This window comes from Bombina bombina, chromosome 2 (genome assembly GCF_027579735.1).
Source record: "Bombina bombina isolate aBomBom1 chromosome 2, aBomBom1.pri, whole genome shotgun sequence".
Lineage (NCBI taxonomy): Eukaryota > Metazoa > Chordata > Amphibia > Anura > Bombinatoridae > Bombina > Bombina bombina.
In genome coordinates this window covers 288,830,112-288,849,534 of record NC_069500.1, presented here as the reverse complement: position 1 = coordinate 288,849,534, position 19,423 = coordinate 288,830,112, and the positions used below count along the sequence as shown (strand labels likewise).

At 40.5% G+C, this 19,423-nt stretch overlaps 1 protein-coding gene across 3 annotated transcripts in view; it reads left to right on the top strand.

Moving 5' to 3' along the window:
* The window catches only part of DTWD2 (DTW domain containing 2), a 916,318-nt gene that overhangs the window by 263,265 nt on the left and 633,630 nt on the right, over positions 1–19,423 (top strand). For all 3 annotated transcript variants that reach the window (XM_053701584.1, XM_053701582.1, XM_053701583.1), the window contains exon 3: positions 10,315–10,405. In XM_053701584.1, coding sequence (XP_053557559.1) covers positions 10,315–10,405 — 91 coding nt within the window. The remainder of the gene's footprint in view (positions 1–10,314; positions 10,406–19,423) is intronic.

The window sequence follows — 19,423 nt, the reverse complement described above, 5'->3', positions numbered from 1 at the left end:
GTTTCGTTTCTGAGTTTCTGTTAGATGTAACAAATGCGATATTGGCAAAGATATCATAACCGTTTGATCATTATATAATGTCTCCGTCTATATTGTGACGTCACTTCCGGTCAGTACTTTTGAAACTTTAATAGTTTACACTACCATCCAAATCGGATTGTTTTGAGAAAATGATATCTAGTTCAAATATAAAACTTAAATCATCGGTTTCTAGAGTTAATTTGATAGATCGGCGAAACTTTTTTTGTCCGTTTTTTAGACCTTCTGATTGGTCGTGACGTCACAATGGGCTTCTGAGGGTAAAACTGAAAGCAGGATAATAGACTGAAGGTTTGAACTTAGTTTTCCTTTCAGTGTGTATGATATAAATATAGAGAGGATTGTTAGAGTATTATATCTCTTTGGATTTCAGGATTTAGCAGGGAATGAACTCAATTTTCTAAGTGCAAGGGTCTGTTTACTGTCGCGGTGCCTCTTTCTATTGGAGGAAACCGTGGGTGTGGATACATACTTATTCTATGATTGGGTAGGCATCTGAAGGTACAAACTTTTTTGTCCGTTTTTTAGACCTTCTGATTGGTCGTGACGTCATAATAGGCGTCTAAGAGTGAGACTGTAAACAAGATAATCTACAGAAGATTTAGACTTTTCCTTTCAGTCTAAATGATATAAATATAGAGAGAATAGTGGTAGATTGTTGTGTCGCTTTAGATATCAGGATTTAACAGAGGATGAGCTCAATTTTCTAAGTTAGAGGGTCTACTCGCTATAGCGATGTCTTACTATTAGACTACACCGTGGGTGTGGGTGCATTCTCTCTCTGTAATTGGGTGGGTGTCTAAGGGTAGATATGGGACTAGACTTAATTAGTCCTTCTGCATATTTCTTTCTGATGCAATCTAAATAATTCGAATAATTCAATGGCAGATGATTCTAGTTGAGACACTGAATCGATATGACTATAGAGGTTGTTTCTCTATAGCAGTTCCCCTATTTTCTATTAGTGGAGATCATGAGGGTAAGTGCTTATAGTCATTTGATTAGATAAGCCCAATACATATCAAACATAGAAGGCTAATTCTCTAACGGTCCCTCTATTTTAGTAGTGGAAATCATAGGTATTATCTCCGCCGTCAGACTTTATATCCGGGGGAGTGGTCCAGATGTGTTTTCTCAGATTGTTCAGATGTGTGGTCTTCCAGAAATAGATCTGATGGCTTCCCATCTAAACAAGAAATTTCCTAGGTACCTGGCCAGGTCCAGGTATCCTCAGGCGGAGGCGGTGGATGCGTTAGCAGTTCCTTGGTGTTACCAACCTGCTTGAAGGTATGGAATTGAACGCCTAGTGCTTAGTCATAGAGGTTTCTCTGACTCAGTGATTAATACTATGTTACAGGCTCGTAAATCTGTTTCTAGGAAGATTTATTATCGAGTTTGGAAGATTTATATTTCATGGTGTTCTTCTCATAAATTCTCCTGCCTTTCTTTTAGAATTCCTAGAATTTTACAGTTCCTTCAGGATGGTTTGGATAAAGGTTTGTCTGCAAGTTCCTTGAAGGGACAAATCTCTGCTCTTTCCATTTTATTTCACAGAAAGATTGATAAACTTCCTGATAATCACTGTTTTGTATAGGCTTTAGTCCCTATCAAGCCTGTCATTAAATCAATCTCTCCTCCTTGGAGTCTTAATTTGGTTTTGAAGGCTTTACAGACTCCTCCTTTTGAGCCTATGCATTCTTTGGACATTAAACTACTTTCTTGGAAATTGTTGTTCCTTTTGGCCATCTCTTCTGCTAGAAGAGTTTCTGAATTATCTGCTCTTTCTTGTGAATCTCCTTTTCTGATTTTCCATCAGGATAAGGCAGTTCTGCAGACTTCATTTAAATTTCTACCTAAGGTTGTGAATTCTAACAACATTAATAGAGAAATTGTTGTCCCTTCTTTGTGTCCTAATCCTAAGAATTCTTTGGAGAGATCCTTACATTCTTTGGATGTTGTAAGAGCTTTGAAACATTATGTTGAAGCTACTAAAGATTTCAGTTTTGTTGTCTTTTCAAGTTCTAGGAAAGGTCAGAAAGCTTCTGCAATTTCCTTGGCATCTTGGTTCAAGCTTTTAAATCATTAGGCTTATTTGGAGTCGGGTCTGGCCCCGCCTCAGAGAATTACAGCTCATTCTACTAGATCAGTCTCCACTTTGTGGGCTTTTAAGAATGAAGCTTAAGTTGATCAGATTTGCAAAGCAGCAACTTGGTCTTCTTTGCATACACTTACTAAATTCTACCGTTTTGATGTATTTGCTTCTTCGGAAGCAGTTTTTGGTAGAAAAGTTCTTCAGGCTTCTGTTTCAGTTTGATTCCTCTGCTTATGTTTAAGTTTTTTTTCTTTTCAACTATGAGAAAAATCTTATTTCTCTTGTTAAGTGTATTCAGTCCACAGGTCATCCATTACTTATGGGATTATATCTCCTTCCGAATAGGAAGTTGCAAGAGGATCACCCAAGCAGAGCTGCTATATAGCTCCTCCCCTCACACATCATACCCAGTCATTCTCTTGCAACTCAACTAGATAGGTCGTTGTGAGAGGTCTGTGGTGTTTTTATACTTAGTTTATTTCTTCAATCAAAAGTTTATTTTAAATGGCACCGGAGTGTGCTGTTTGTTCTCAGGCAGTATTTAGAAGAAGAATCTGCTTGAGTTTTCTATGATCTTAGCGGAAGTAACTAAGATCCACTGGCTGTTCTCGCACATTCTGAGGAGTGGGGTAACTTTCAGAAAGGGAATAGCATGCGGGGAATCCCGCAAACGAGGTATGTGCAGTAAATTATTTTTCTGAGGAATGGAATTGACTAAGAAAATACTGCTGATACCGATGTAATGTAAGTACAGCCTTAAATGCAGCGGCGACTGGTATCAGGCTGATGAATGTATGTACAATAAGTAATTTTCTAAGGAATGGAATTTGACTAAGAAAATACTATTAATACCGAAGTATTGTATAAGCCTTAACTGCAGTAGAAGCGACTAGTAGCAGGCTTATTAATAACACTATCTAACATTTAAAGTGTATGTTTAAAACGTTTACTGGCATGTTATTTGTTTTTTGTGAGGTACTTTGGTGATAAATCTTTTGGGGCATGAAAATTTCCACATGGCTGTTTATTTCTATATAGAAGCGTTTAACTGAGGTTTCCCACTGTTGTAAGTGGGAGGAGCCTATTTTAGTGCTTTTTTGCGCAGTAAAAATTCAGTTTCAGTCTTCCTGCTTCTTCCTCCTTGATCCAGGACGTCTCTAGAGAGCTCAGGGGTCTTCAAAAGTCATTTTGAGGGAGGTAATCAGTCACAGCAGACCTGTGACAGTGTGTTTGACTGTGATAAAAAACGTTAATTGTTAATTTGATTATCCGTTTTTGGGTATTAAGGGGTTAATCATCCATTTGCTAGTGGGTGCAATACTCTTCTAACTTAATACATTTACTGTGAAGATTTGGTTGCTATAACTGATTTGGTTGTTTGTTATTTCAACTGTGACGTCTTTTTTTTGTGCTTCTTAAAGGCGCAGTAGCGTTTTTTATATTGCTTGTAAATTTGCTTGAAAGGTTTTTCCAGCTTGCTAGTCTCATTGCGAGTCTGTTTAAACATGTCTGACACAGATGAATCTGCTTGTTCACTATGTTTGAAGGCCAATGTGGAGCCCCACAGAAATATGTGTACTAATTGTATTGATGTCACTTTGCATAAAAGTCAATCTATATCTGTAAAGAAATTATCACCAGACAACGAGGGGGAAGTTATGCCGACTAACTCTCCTCACGTGTCAGTACCTTCGCCTCCCGCTCAGGGGGCGCGTGATATTGCGGCGCAAAGTGTATCAGAGAGGCCCATACAAATCACTTTGCAAGACATGGCGGCTGTTATGACAGAGGTATTATCTAAATTGCCTGAATTAAGAGGCAAGCGCGATAGCTCTAGGTTAAGGACAGAGCGCGCTGATGATGTGAGAGCCATGTCTGATACTGCGTCACAATTTGCAGAACATGAGGACGGAGAGCTTCATTCTGTGGGTGACGGATCTGATCCAGGGAGACCGGATTCAGAGATTTCTAATTTTAAATTTAAGCTTGAGAACCTCCGCGTATTGCTAGGGGAGGTATTAGCGGCTCTGAATGATTGTAACACGGTTGCAATTCCAGAGAAAGTATGTAGGTTGGATAGATACTTTGCGGTACCGGTGTGTACTGACGTTTTTCCTATACCTAAAAGGCTTACAGAAATTATTAGCAAGGAGTGGGATAGACCCGGTGTGCCTTTTTCCCCACCTCCGATGTTTAGAAAAATGTTCCCGATAGACGCCACCACACGAGACTTATGGCAGACGGTCCCTAAGGTGGAGGGAGCAGTTTCTACTTTAGCTAAGCGTACCACTATCCCGGTGGAGGATAGTTGTGCTTTTTCGGATCCAATGGATAAAAAATTAGAAGGTTACCTTAAGAAAATGTTTGTTCAACAAGGTTTTATCTTACAGCCCCTTGCATGCATTGCGCCTGTCACTGCGGCTGCGGCATTCTGGTTTGAGTCTCTGGAAGAGGCCATTCGCACAGCTCCATTGGATGAGATTATGGCCAAGCTTAAAGCACTTAAGCTTGCTAATGCATTTGTTTCTGATGCCGTTGTACATTTAACCAAACTAACGGCTAAGAACTCCAGATTCGCCATCCAGGAGCACAGAGCGCTATGGCTTAAATCCTGGTCAGCTGACGTGACTTCTAAGTCTAAATTGCTTAATATTCCTTTCAAAGGGCAGACCTTATTCGGGCCCGGCTTGAAAGAAATTATTGCTGACATTACTGGGGGTAAGGGTCATACTCTTCCTCAGGACAGGGCCAAGTCAAAGGCCAAACAGTCTAATTTTCGTGCCTTTCGTAACTTCAAGGCAGGAGCAGCATCAACTTCCTCCGCTCCAAAACAGGAAGGACCTGTTGCTCGTTACAGACAGGGCTGGAAAACTAACCAGTCCTGGAACAAGGACAAGCAGGCCAGAAAGCCTTCTTCTGCCCCTAAGACAGCATGAAGAGAGGGCCCCCTATCCGGAAACGGATCTAGTGGGGGGCAGACTATCTCTCTTCGCCCAGGCTTGGGCAAGAGATGTCCAGGATCCCTGGGCGTTAGAGATCATATCTCAGGGATATCTTCTGGACTTCAAAGCATCTCCTCCACAAGGGAGATTTCATCTTTCAAGGTTATCAGCAAACCAAATAAAGAAAGAGGCATTTCTACGTTGTGTGCAAGACCTCTTAGTATTGGGAGTGATCCACCCAGTTCCGCGGACGGAACAAGGACAAGGGTTTTACTCGAATCTGTTTGTGGTTCCCAAGAAAGAGGGAACCTTCAGACCAATCTTGGACCTAAAAATCTTAAACAAATTCCTAAGAGTTCCATCATTCAAAATGGAAACTATTCGAACCATCCTACCCATGATCCAAGAGGGTCAATACATGACCACGGTAGACTTAAAGGATGCCTACCTTCATATACCGATTCACAAGGATCATTATCGGTACCTAAGATTTGCCTTTCTAGACAGGCATTACCAGTTTGTAGCTCTTCCCTTCGGGTTGGCTACGGCCCCGAGAATCTTTACAAAGGTTCTGGGCTCACTTCTGGCGGTTCTAAGACCGCGAGGCATAGCGGTGGCTCCGTATCTAGACTACATCCTGATACAGGCATCAAGCTTTCAAAGGGACAAGTCTCATACAGAGATAGTTCTGGCATTTCTGAGGTCGCATGGGTGGAAGGTGAACATGGAAAAGAGTTCTCTATCACCACTCACAAGAGTCTCCTTCCTAGGGACTTATAGATTCTGTAGAGATGAAAATTTACCTGATGGAGTCCAGGTTATCAAAACTGCTAAATGCTTGCAGTGTCCTTCATTCCATTCCACGCCCGTCAGTGGCTCAGTGCATGGAAGTAATCGGCTTAATGGTAGCGGCAATGGACATAGTGCCATTTGCGCGCCTGCATCTCAGACCGCTGCAATTATGCATGCTAAGTCAGTGGAATGGGGATTACTCAGATTTGTCCCCCCTACTAAATCTGGATCAAGAGACCAGAGTTTCTCTTCTCTGGTGGCTTTCTCGTGTCCATCTGTCCAAGGGTATGACCTTTCGCAGGCCAGATTGGACGATTGTAACAACAGATGCCAGCCTTCTAGGTTGGGGCGCAGTCTGGAACTCCCTGAAGGCTCAGGGATCGTGGACTCAGGAGGAGAAACTCCTCCCAATAAATTTTCTGGAGTAAAGAGCAATATTCAATGCTCTTCTAGCTTGGCCTCAGTTAGCAACACTGAGGTTCATCAGATTCCAGTTGGACAACATCACGACTGTGGCTTACATCAACCATCAAGGGGGAACCAGGAGTTCCCTAGCGATGTTAGAAGTCTCAAAGATAATTCGCTGGGCAGAGTCTCACTCTTGCCACCTGTCAGCGATCCACATCCCAGGCGTAGAGAACTGGGAGGCGGATTTTCTAAGTCGTCAGACTTTTCATCCGGGGGAGTGGGAACTCCATCCGGAGGTGTTTACTCAACTGGTCCATCGTTGGGGCAAACCAGAACTGGATCTCATGGCGTCTCGCCAGAACACCAAGCTTCCTTGTTACGGATCCAGGTCCAGGGACCCGGGAGCGGTGCTGATAGATGCTCTGACAGCCCCTTGGGTCTTCAACATGGCTTATGTGTTTCCACCATTCCCGATGCTTCCTCGACTGATTGCCAGGATCAAACAGGAAAGGGCATCTGTGATTCTGATAGCGCCTGCGTGGCCATGCAGGACCTGGTATGCAGACCTAGTGGACATGTCGTCCTGTCCACCATGGTCTCTGCCTCTGAGGCAGGACCTTCTAATTCAGGGTCCTTTCAATCATCCAAATCTAGTTTCTATGAGACTGACTGCATGGAGATTGAACGCTTGATTCTATCAAAGCGTGTCTTCTCGGAGTCGGTTATTGATACCTTAATACAGGCTCGGAAACCTGTTACCAGAAAAATTTACCATAAGATATGGCGTAAATATTTATACTGGTGCGAATCCAAGAGTTACTCATGGAGTAAGGTTAGGATTCCTAGGATATTGTCTTTTCTACAAGAGGGTTTAGAAAAGGGCTTATCTGCTAGTTCGTTAAAGGGACAGATTTCTGCTCTGTCTATTCTTCTACACAAACGTCTGGCAGAAGTTCCAGACGTTCAGGCCTTTTGTCAGGCTTTGGCTAGGATTAGGCCTGTGTTTAAGACTGTTGCTCCGCCGTGGAGTTTAAACTTAGTTCTTAAAGTTCTTCAAGGTGTTCCGTTTGAACCCCTTCATTCCATTGATATTAAGCTGTTATCTTGGAAAGTTCTGTTTTTGATGGCTATTTCCTCGGCTCGAAGAGTCTCTGAGTTATCTGCCTTACATTGTGATTCTCCTTATCTGATTTTCCATTCAGACAAGGTAGTTCTGCGTACTAAACCTGGGTTCTTACCTAAGGTAGTTTCTAACAGGAATATCAATCAAGAGATTGTTGTTCCATCACTGTGTCCTAACCCTTCTTCAAAGAAGGAACGACTCTTACATAATCTGGACGTAGTCCGTGCCCTGAAGTTCTATTTGCAGGCAACTAAAGATTTTCGTCAAACTTCTTCCCTGTTTGTCGTTTACTCTGGACAGAGGAGAGGTCAAAAAGCTTCGGCTACCTCTCTCTCCTTTTGGCTTCGTAGCATAATACGCTTAGCCTATGAGACTGCTGGACAGCAGCCTCCTGGAAGAGTTACAGCTCATTCCACTAGAGCTGTGGCTTCCACCTGGGCCTTTAAGAATGAGGCCTCTGTTGAACAGATTTGCAAGGCTGCAACTTGGTCTTCACTTCACACTTTTTCAAAATTTTACAAATTTGACACTTTTGCTTCTTCGGAGGCTGTTTTTGGGAGAAAGGTTCTACAGGCAGTGGTTCCTTCCGTTTAAAGTTCCTGCCTTGTCCCTCCCATCATCCGTGTACTTTAGCTTTGGTATTGGTATCCCATAAGTAATGGATGACCCGTGGACTGAATACACTTAACAAGAGAAAACATAATTTATGCTTACCTGATAAATTTATTTCTCTTGTAGTGTATCCAGTCCACGGCCCGCCCTGTCTTTTAAGGCATATCTAAATTTTTAATTTAAACTACTGTCACCACTGCACCCTATGGTTTCTCCTTTCTTGTCTTGTTTCGGTCGAATGACTGGATATGACGTGTGAGGGGAGGAGCTATATAGCAGCTCTGCTTGGGTGATCCTCTTGCAACTTCCTGTTGGGAAGGAGATATAATCCCATAAGTAATGGATGACCCGTGGACTGAATACACTACAAGAGAAATAAATTTATCAGGTAAGCATAAATTATGTTATTTTTGGTTGTGGATTAATTTTTCAGCGGAATAAGGCTGTTATTATTTTTATCCCTCCCTCTCTAGTGACTCTTCTGTGGAGTTCCACATCTTGGGTATTACTATCCCATACGTCACTAGCTCATGGACTCTTGCCAATTACATGAAAGAAAACATAATTTATGTAAGAATTTAACTGATAAATTCATTTCTTTCATATTGCCAAGAGACCATGAGACCCACCCTTTTTATGGTGGTTATTGTTTTTTGTATAAAGCACAATTATATTTCCAAGTTCCTTTTTTTATGCTTTTTACTCCCTTTCTTTATAACCCCACTACTTGGCTATTCGTTAAACTGAATTGTGGGTGTGGTGAGGGGTGTATTTATAGGCATTTTGAGGTTTGGGAATCTTTGCCCCTCCTGGTAGGATTGTATATCCCATACGTCACTAGCTCATGGACTCTTCCCAATATGAAAGAAATTAATTTATCAGGTAAGTTATATAAATTATGTTTTTCTTCAGTGTATGATTACCCCCTTACCTTCCCACCTCCCTGATCCCTGCCAAAAAGCTCTCTGACCCTCCCCCCTCTAACTAGTTTCCACCATCCTAGGTACTGGCAGTTGTTTGCCAGTACCCAGTTTTCTATGATCTTTCTTTCTAATTGAATAATTAGAAAAAAAACATTTTTTCTGTAGTGTACCTCATTTATCCCACCTATTTATCCCATATTTTCACATACCCTCTATTCCCCATCTCTGCTCTAGGAACCCCCTACCCTCTATCCCCCCTCCTTTCTCCTCCTCTCCCGCTATCTGCATTTATTTTTTTTGTTCCCACCCCTCTCTCCCCCCTCCAGCAATGGGCTGCCCACCCGCCTCCCGCCTAATCGTCCCACACCACCAATGATCGGCACTACCGCTACCCGATTCAGAAAGGGACACCCTCTGCATCGGTTACTCTGCAACTCTATTTCTTCACTGCCCCACTCATTGCTATCATGGATATAAAAGTGCAGTAACAAAAAAATAAAAAATAATGCTGGCTTTATTGATATTGAGGTTAACAGGAAGTGTATGTCTGTGTGCATGTTAATAAATGTCTTTTTTATATGCTGCAAAGAAAATGATTGCCCATTTGCTGAAAAATAGAACCACCCACTGCCTTATTGATGGGTATAGTGACATGCCTCACAAGACAAGCATAAATTTTTTTTTGTATTGCTACTTTTACAGCTTTAATTTAAGGGCTTTTAATATGATATAATATTATATATTAACACATATAATATATATTAACTTATAATACAATATCACATTACTAATATCAATTTTGAGGGGCATGAAACCTAACTCATTTACTTCCATTGACTCACAATATATAGCGGTTCATTTTACACCTATTTTTATTTTTTATATACAATTGTTCATTCAGGAACAGAACCCCGTGTAAAGTGTGGTCTTGCTGTATAAGAAATTTTAGATAAGTTTTTTTTTTATCATATAAAAACAGCAACTAAAAAAATATTTATAAACTCATGAGGCTAACAAGTTTTGACACGATTAATAAAAAAATTATTTATTTATTTTTGGTATAACTTTTTCAGTAACCGTATAGAAGTAAGTAGACACATAGGAAAAAAGCACATGAAAGGGTAGAAGAGAGGATAAAGTGAAGAAAAATGAAATAAAAAATAAAAACCCAGAAAGTGGCCATATAAATTATTCACTAAAATGTAACTAGGATTCTGTGCGCTGAGATACAATTGTGTGCACTTATTTAACATGGCACACATGAGTATTTTCTACAATATGAATTTGTTTAGCATGTAAAATGTATCTGTAAATCCATCTGTTGCCTTTAATTAGTTTAAGGGGATTTGATAATTTGGTCTAATTAAGCTTTTTTTTGTTTAGCCGACCTCAGAAGGTGTGCCTCTGTCCCTCTCTGCCGGCCCAACCTCTCAACATCTCCACCTGCTTGTACATTGTTCAGCATCCAGCAGAGGTGAGTACGACAATAGAGAAGGTTTAAATTCAGCCATCTACTTTGTTCTGGCTGTGTGTTAAAGGGACACTGAACCCAAATGTTTTCTTACGTGATTCAGATAGAGAGTGACATTTTAAGCAACTTTCTAATTTCCTCCTATTATCAAATTTTCTTCATTCTCTTGATATCTTTATTTTAAAAGCAAGAATGTAAGTTTAGATGCCGGCCCATTTTTGGTGAACAACCTGGGTTGTTCTTGCTGATTGGTGGATAAATTCACCCACCAATAAATACATGCTGTCCAGGGGCAGAACCAAACATTGGCTAGCTCCTTAGCTTAGATGCCTTCTTTTTCAAATAAAGATGGCAAGAAAACAAATAAAAATTGGTAATAGTAGTAAATTATAAAGTTGCTTAAAATTGCATGCTCTATCTGAATCACAAAAGGGTTCAGTGTCCCTTTAATGGACCTATGAAAAACAACTTTTAAGGGATATTCTAGTGTCAAAATAAAATGTTTTGTTTGATAATGATATTTTTTTAACAAATGTCCCTATTATGTACATCCCTTGCTTAAAAGTCTTAAACACATAGTAAAAGTCCCACTGCTTGACCACACCTGTTCTGTCCCAGATGAGGATGTGGCCAGTGGTTGGACCATATGCTTGTATGTCTATTTGTCATTTGCACAGCAGCTGTATAGATATACTCATTTAAAATTATTATTTATGTATTTATTTACTTGTTTATTTTTACAGCTCTGACAAATTATGCAGCTATTTACCAGCTGCCATTTCCTCTGCTGCCCAACTAGCATTTAAAATGCAATAGAATATAATCTATACTAAATCTTCCTAACACACTATGCAGTACTGTGGCACCTCCCAGGGACATAAGTTATCTTAGTAACCTATAAACCATAAAATATTTATAGGTTATTAATATTTTCTTGCTATGTCTTCTTTTATTTCATTTTTTTAAAAGATAATATAACAGTGCTGTTGATATCTTAAATGATTGTTAAACTGCTGGAAACAATTACAATAGCTTGGTTACTACTCACAATGATCTTGTTTTCCCTCCTGCACAGCTCTTTTCACTTTAGAGCTGTTCTCTTAAATTAACCCCTTACAGGTGCCAGTTAGTCAAACTTTGGGCAAGATTTATTATGCTGCATTCTAAGAACTTGCAGGCCAGCCTTGCAGGAGGTAGTTTGCAACCACACATTTAGCAAGCAGCATCTCTTTCTTACCCTAGGTGGCAGAGATAAACCATCTCAAACTTGCTTATTTGGTGTAGTTAACAGGCCCTGCTCTTATGCAATTGGTTTAGGAGATGAGATTCCATCGGTGTCCATAACATGTGGGATATATTTCTCACCACCAGGAGGAGGTCAATAACCCCCACCCTGCAAGGAGGCCTTTAGGCGGTTGCATAGTCTGCCACTATTGTAACACCGGCCATGGCTGCAGACACAGGAATACAAAAACAATAGCATGTTGCGTAGTAACCATTGTGTTAAATTTTCATCCACCAGTTAATAATTGTTTTTGCTATATTAAGTGTAAATATAATCTAAATTAATATTTAATTGTAAAAAAAATACATATGAAGTAACCGATTTAATCAAATTTCTTTTAAGACATTGCATGTACTCATTCTAAAATAATAAGAAATACCTAACTAGTCAATGTAATTGTTTTAATTTTGAAATAGTGAGATGTAAAAAAGTATTGGAGAAAACAAGAAATATACTCTGAGTAATCCTAATTCATACTATATAGGCTCCGCCCCCCTTTCCCCCTTATATCTAGAGCGGCTTTTTGCCCGCTGACTTTACCTTCCCCCCTTATATATATTCAGAAGTTCCAGGAGTGGCCTTCCTAGAGACTACCATTTATGTTTCATTTTCATAACTATATGACCAACGGGTGGTCAGCTCAGTAGTCGCCTCAACAAGCTATTACTATTATAAAGTGGAAGATACATAAACTCAGGTCACCTATTGTAGCAATTACTATTTCAGTTTAACTTGTTCATCTGTTTTATTGCTTTATGGATCTAACTTGTAACTCATGTGACTGTTATTACAAGTTGTAATGTCTGCAAATCCTCAATAAAAAGAAATATTTTTTTAAAAAAAAGTATTGGAATCTCTTTCTTTAACATAACCACTGTTTTTCAGCAAATGAATCTCTCTTATAAAGTTTGCTAATATATTGGTTCAGCCTTTTAACTTAATGCCTTTGAAATATTTATGCACATTTAAAATATGATGAACTTTGTATCTGTTACTTTTAACTGTGTGTCTCTTACTATTAAGCTGTTAGGTTTTGACACAGTATGGTCATTTTTTTCTGAAGTTAAGCCTTTAGGTGATGCCTAATATTACAGCAATTAAAATCTGAAAGAGTGTAGTGTGCAGAGAAGGACCCCTGTCTGAGAAATAAAACTATTTAATTGAGTCACAAAGGATGAAAGCATTACAGCATTCCTCACATTTCAACTTCAGGTTCCTGCAGCTTCTAACAGTGCTCTGTCCTACTTCATCATATATTATAACGATGAATGTAGTGCTGGGTAATTATAAAGGAGAGTTAAAGGGATACTGAACCCAATTTCATGATTCAGATATAGCATGCAATTTTAAACAACTCTCTTCGTATCTTTATTTGAAAAAGCAGGAAGGTAAGCTTACAAGCCAGCCTGTTTTTGGCTCAGCACCCTGATAAGCGCTTGCTTATTGGTGGCTGCATTTAGCCACCAATCGGCAAGCGCTACCCAGGTGCTGAACCAAAGATGGGCCGGCTCATAAGATTACATTCTTGCTTTTTCAAATAAAGATACAAGGAGAACAAAGAATAATTGATAATAGGAGTAAATTAGAAAGTTGCATAAAATTCTTAAAAGTGTATGCACAATCTGAATTACAAAAGAAAAAAATGTGGGTTCAAAATTCCTTTAAGTTAGAAGTGAACAACATGATTTAATAAATACAGGCAACAACACAGTGTAAGACACATTTCACTTTTTTTTTTATTTTACTTTTTTTTTTAATAAATAATAAATTTAATAAAATGTAACAGTTTACCATAGATTAGGGTTTCAAAACCCCTCGGATCTGTTATTTTTTTGTGTGTTTCCAGCTAAATCACTGACATTTAAAACCAGTACAAAAATATTAAAATATATAACACCTATAAAGAAACTTCATTCTAAGCATAGAACGAAATCTTTTTTTATTCGTTGATTGCATTTTTTTTTTATACCTTCCTTTCCTGTCAGCAATTGTCAGGATCAAGTAAGTTTTAGAAGAGAGGCTATAGTACTGACTAGACTTCAGGAAATGCACTAGAGCAGTGATTTGCAACCTTTTTTTTGCCGTGGCACACTTTTTTACATTAAAAAATCCTGCGGCACACCACCATTCCAAAATTTTACAAAATGACACATTGCAGCCTAATACATGATATATATATATATATATATATATATATATATATATATATATATACTGTATATATATATATATACTGTGTGTGTGTGTATATATATATATATATATATATATATATATGTATATATATATGTATATATATATATATATATATATATATATATACTGTGTGTGTGTGTGTGTATATATATATATATTTCTTCTGTTATGTGTGATCAGTCCACGGGTCATCATTACTTCTGGGATATAACTCCTCCCCAACAGGAAATGCAAGAGGATTCACCCAGCAGAGCTGCATATAGCTCCTCCCCTCTACGTCACTCCCAGTCATTCTCTTGCACCCAACGACTAGATAGGATGTGTGAGAGGACTATGGTGATTATACTTAGTTTTTATAACTTCAATCAAAAGTTTGTTATTTTACAATAGCACCGGAGCGTGTTATTGCCTCTCTGGCAGAGTTTGAAGAAGAATCTACCAGAGTTTTTACTATGATTTTAACCGGAGTAGTTAAGATCATATTGCTGTTTCTCGGCCATCTGAGGGAGGTAAAAGCTTCAGATCAGGGGACAGCGGGCAGTTGAATCTGCATTGAGGTATGTAGCAGTTTTTATTTTTTCTGAATGGAATTGATGAGAAAATCCTGCCATACCGTTATAATGACATGTATGTATACTCTACACTTCAGTATTCTGGGGATGGTACTTCACTGGAATTACTCTGTAAAAAGTACATTAAACCTTTTAATAGGTATTTATTATGTTAAACGTTTTTGCTGGAATGTAGAATCGTTTGCATTTTCTGAGGTACTGAGTGAATAAATGTTTGGGCATTATTTTTCCACTTGGCAGTTGCTTGTTTTAATTGTGACAGTTTCGTTTCTCTCTCACTGCTGTGTGTGAGGGGGAGGGGCCGTTTTTGGCGCTCTTTGCTACGCATCAAAAATTTCCAGTCAGTTATTCTTGTATTTCCTGCATGATCCGGTTCATCTCTAACAGAACTCAGGGGTCTTCAAACTTCTTTGAAGGGAGGTAGATTCTCTCAGCAGAGCTGTGAGACTTATATATTGACTGTGATTAAAAACGTTGCTCTGTAATTTTTACGTTTCAAATTTAATTATTGTTACTTTACTAATGGGAACAATCCTTTGCTAAAAGTTGTGTTGTTTTCAAGGATTGATGCTATAACAGTTTTTCAGTTCATTATTTCAACTGTCATTTAATCGTTTAGTGCTTCTTTGAGGCACAGTACGTTTTTGTTAAATAAGATTGTAACCAAGTTGCAAGTTTATTTGCTAGTGTGTTAAACATGTCTGATTCAGAGGAAGATACCTGTGTCATTTGTTCCAATGCCAAGGTGGAGCCCAATAGAAATTTATGTACTAACTGTATTGATGCTACTTTAAATAAAAGCCAATCTGTACAAATTGAACAAATTTCACCAAACAGCGAGGGGAGAGTTATGCCGACTAACTCGCCTCACGTGTCAGTACCTGCATCTCCCGCCCGGGAGGTGCGTGATATTGTGACGCCTAGTACATCTGGGCGGCCATTACAGATAACATTACAAGATATGGCTACTGTTATGACTGAAGTTTTGGCTAAATTACCAGAACTAAGGGGCAAGCGTGATCATTCTGGGGTGAGAACAGAGTGCGCTGATAATACTAGAGCCATGTCTGATACTGCGTCACAACTTGCAGAGCATGAGGACGGAGAGCTTCATTCTGTGGGTGACGGTTCTGATCCAAACAGATTGGATTCAGATATTTCAAATTTTAAATTTAAATTGGAGAACCTCCGTGTATTACTAGGGGAGGTTTTAGCGGCTCTTAATGATTGTAACACTGTTGCAATACCAGAGAAATTGTGTAGGTTGGATAAATACTTTGCGGTACCGGCGAGTACTGACGTTTTTCCTATACCTAAGAGACTAACTGAAATTGTTACTAAGGAGTGGGATAGACCCGGTGTGCCGTTCTCACCCCCTCCAATATTTAGAAAGATGTTTCCAATAGACGCCACCACACGGGACTTATGGCAAACGGTCCCTAAGGTGGAGGGAGCAGTTTCTACTTTAGCTAAGCGTACCACTATCCCGGTGGAGGATAGCTGTGCTTTTTCAGATCCAATGGATAAAAAATTAGAGGGTTACCTTAAGAAAATGTTTGTTCAACAAGGTTTTATATTGCAACCCCTTGCATGCATCGCGCCGATTACGGCTGCGGCAGCATTTTGGATGGAGTCTCTGGAAGAGAACCTTAGTTCAGCTACGCTGGACGACATTACGGACAGGCTTAGAGTCCTTAAACTAGCTAATTCATTCATTTCGGAGGCCGTAGTACATTTAACCAAACTTACGGCTAAGAACTCAGGATTCGCCATTCAGGCACGCAGGGCGCTGTGGCTAAAATCCTGGTCAGCTGATGTAACTTCTAAGTCCAAATTACTTAATATACCTTTCAAAGGGCAAACTTTATTTGGGCCCGGTTTGAAAGAAATTATCGCTGACATTACAGGAGGTAAGGGCCACGCCCTGCCTCAAGACAAAGCCAAAGCTAAGGCTAGACAGTCTAATTTTCGTCCCTTTCGGAATTTCAAAGCAGGAGCAGCACCAACTTCCACTGCACCAAAACAGGAAGGAGCCGTTGCTCGTTACAGACAAGGCTGGAAACCTAACCAGTCCTGGAACAAGGGCAAGCAGGCCAGGAAACCTGCTGCTGCCCCTAAGACAGCATGAATCGAGGGCCCCCGATCCGGGACCGGATCTAGTGGGGGGCAGACTCTCTCTCTTCGCCCGGGCTTGGGCAAGAGATGTTCAGGATCCCTGGGCGCTAGAGATCATATCTCAGGGATACCTTCTAGACTTCAAATTCTCTCCCCCAAGAGGGAGATTTCATCTGTCAAGGTTGTCAACAAACCAGATAAAGAAAGAAGCGTTTCTACGCTGTGTACAAGATCTGTTATTAATGGGAGTGATCCATCCGGTTCCGCGGTCGGAACAAGGACAAGGGTTTTACTCAAACCTGTTTGTGGTTCCCAAAAAAGAGGGAACTTTCAGGCCAATCTTGGATTTAAAGATCCTAAACAAATTCCTAAGAGTTCCATCGTTCAAAATGGAAACTATTCGGACAATCTTACCCATGATCCAAAAGGGTCAGTACATGACCACAGTGGATTTAAAGGATGCTTACCTTCACATACCGATTCACAAAGATCATTACCGGTATCTAAGATTTGCCTTCTTAGACAGGCATTACCAGTTTGTAGCTCTTCCATTCGGATTGGCTACGGCTCCGAGAATCTTCACAAAGGTTCTGGGTGCCCTTTCTGGCGGTACTAAGACCGCGAGGAATTTCGGTAGCTCCGTACCTAGACGACATTCTGATACAAGCTTCAAGCTTTCAAACTGCCAAGTCTCATACAGAGTTAGTTCTGGCATTTCTAAGGTCGCATGGATGGAAAGTGAACGAAAAGAAGAGTTCTCTCTTTCCTCTCACAAGAGTTCCATTCTTGGGGACTCTTATAGATTCTGTAGAAATGAAGATTTATCTGACAGAAGACAGATTAACAAAGCTTCTAAATGCATGCCGTGTCCTTCATTCCATTCAACTCCCGTCAGTAGCTCAATGCATGGAGGTGATCGGCTTAATGGTAGCTGCAATGGACATAGTACCCTTTGCACGTCTACATCTCAGACCGCTGCAATTGTGCATGCTGAGTCAGTGGAATGGGGATTACTCAGACTTGTCCCCTACTCTGAATCTGGATCAAGAGACCAGAAACTCTCTTCTATGGTGGCTTTCTCGGCCACATCTGTCCAGGGGGATGCCATTCAGCAGGCCGGACTGGACAATTGTAACAACAGACGCCAGCCTACTAGGTTGGGGCGCTGTCTGGAATTCTCTGAAGGCTCAGGGACAATGGAATCAGGAGGAAAGTCTCCTACCAATAAACATTCTGGAATTGAGAGCAGTTCTCAATGCCCTTCTGGCTTGGCCCCAGTTAAAAACTCGGGGGTTCATCAGGTTTCAGTCGGACAACATCACGACTGTAGCTTACATCAACCATCAAGGAGGGACAAGAAGCTCCCTAGCAATGATGGAAGTATCAAAGATAATTCGCTGGGCAGAGTCTCACTCTTGCCACCTGTCAGCAATCCACATCCCGGGAGTGGAGAACTGGGAGGCGGATTTCTTGAGTCGCCAGACTTTTCATCCGGGGGAGTGGGAACTTCATCCGGAGGTCTTTGCCCAAATACTTCGACGTTGGGGCAAACCAGAGATAGATCTCATGGCGTCTCGCCAGAACGCCAAACTTCCTCGCTACGGGTCCAGATCCAGGGATCCGAGAGCGGTTCTGATAGATGCTTTGACAGCACCTTGGCACTTCGGGATGGCTTATGTGTTTCCACCCTTCCCGCTGCTTCCTCGATTGATTGCCAAAATCAAACAGGAGAGAGCATCAGTGATTCTAATAGCGCCTGCATGGCCACGCAGGACTTGGTATGCAGATCTAGTGGACATGTCATCCTGTCCGCCTTGGTCTCTACCTCTAAGACAGGACCTTCTGATACAGGGTCCATTCAAACATCAAAATCTAACTTCTCTGAAGCTGACTGCTTGGAAATTGAACGCTTGATTTTATCAAAACGTGGTTTTTCTGAGTCGGTTATTGATACCCTGATACAGGCTAGGAAGCCTGTTACCAGAAGGATTTACCATAAGATATGGCGTAAATACCTATACTGGTGCGAATCCAAAGGTTACTCCTGGAGTAAGGTTAGGATTCCTAGGATATTGTCCTTTCTACAAGAAGGTTTAGGAAAGGGTTTATCGGCTAGTTCATTAAAGGGACAGATCTCAGCTCTGTCCATCTTGTTGCACAGGCGTCTGTCAGAAAATCCAGACGTCCAGGCCTTTTGTCAGGCTTTAGCTAGAATCAAGCCTGTGTTTAAAACTGTTGCTCCACCATGGAGTTTAAACCTTGTTCTTAACGTTCTACAAGGAGTTCCGTTTGAACCCCTTCATTCCATTGATATAAAGTTGTTATCTTGGAAAGTGTTATTTTTAATGGCTATTTCTTCGGCTCGGAGAGTCTCTGAGTTATCAGCTTTACATTGTGATTCTCCTTATTTGATTTTTCATTCAGATAAGGTAGTTCTGCGTACTAAACCTGGGTTCTTACCTAAGGTAGTCACTAACAGGAACATCAATCAAGAGATCGTGGTTCCTTCCCTGTGCCCGAATCCTTCTTCAAAGAAGGAACGTCTTCTACACAATCTGGATGTAGTTCGTGCCCTCAAGTTCTACTTGCAGGCAACTAAGGATTTTCGACAAACGTCTTCCCTGTTTGTCGTGTACTCTGGTCAGAGGAGAGGTCATAAGGCTTCGGCTACCTCTCTCTCCTTCTGGCTTCGTAGCATAATTCGTTTAGCCTATGAGACTGCTGGACAGCAGCCTCCTGAAAGAATTACAGCTCATTCTACTAGAGCTGTGGCTTCCACTTGGGCCTTTAAGAATGAGGCCTCTGTTGAACAGATTTGCAAGGCTGCAACTTGGTCTTCGCTTCATACTTTTT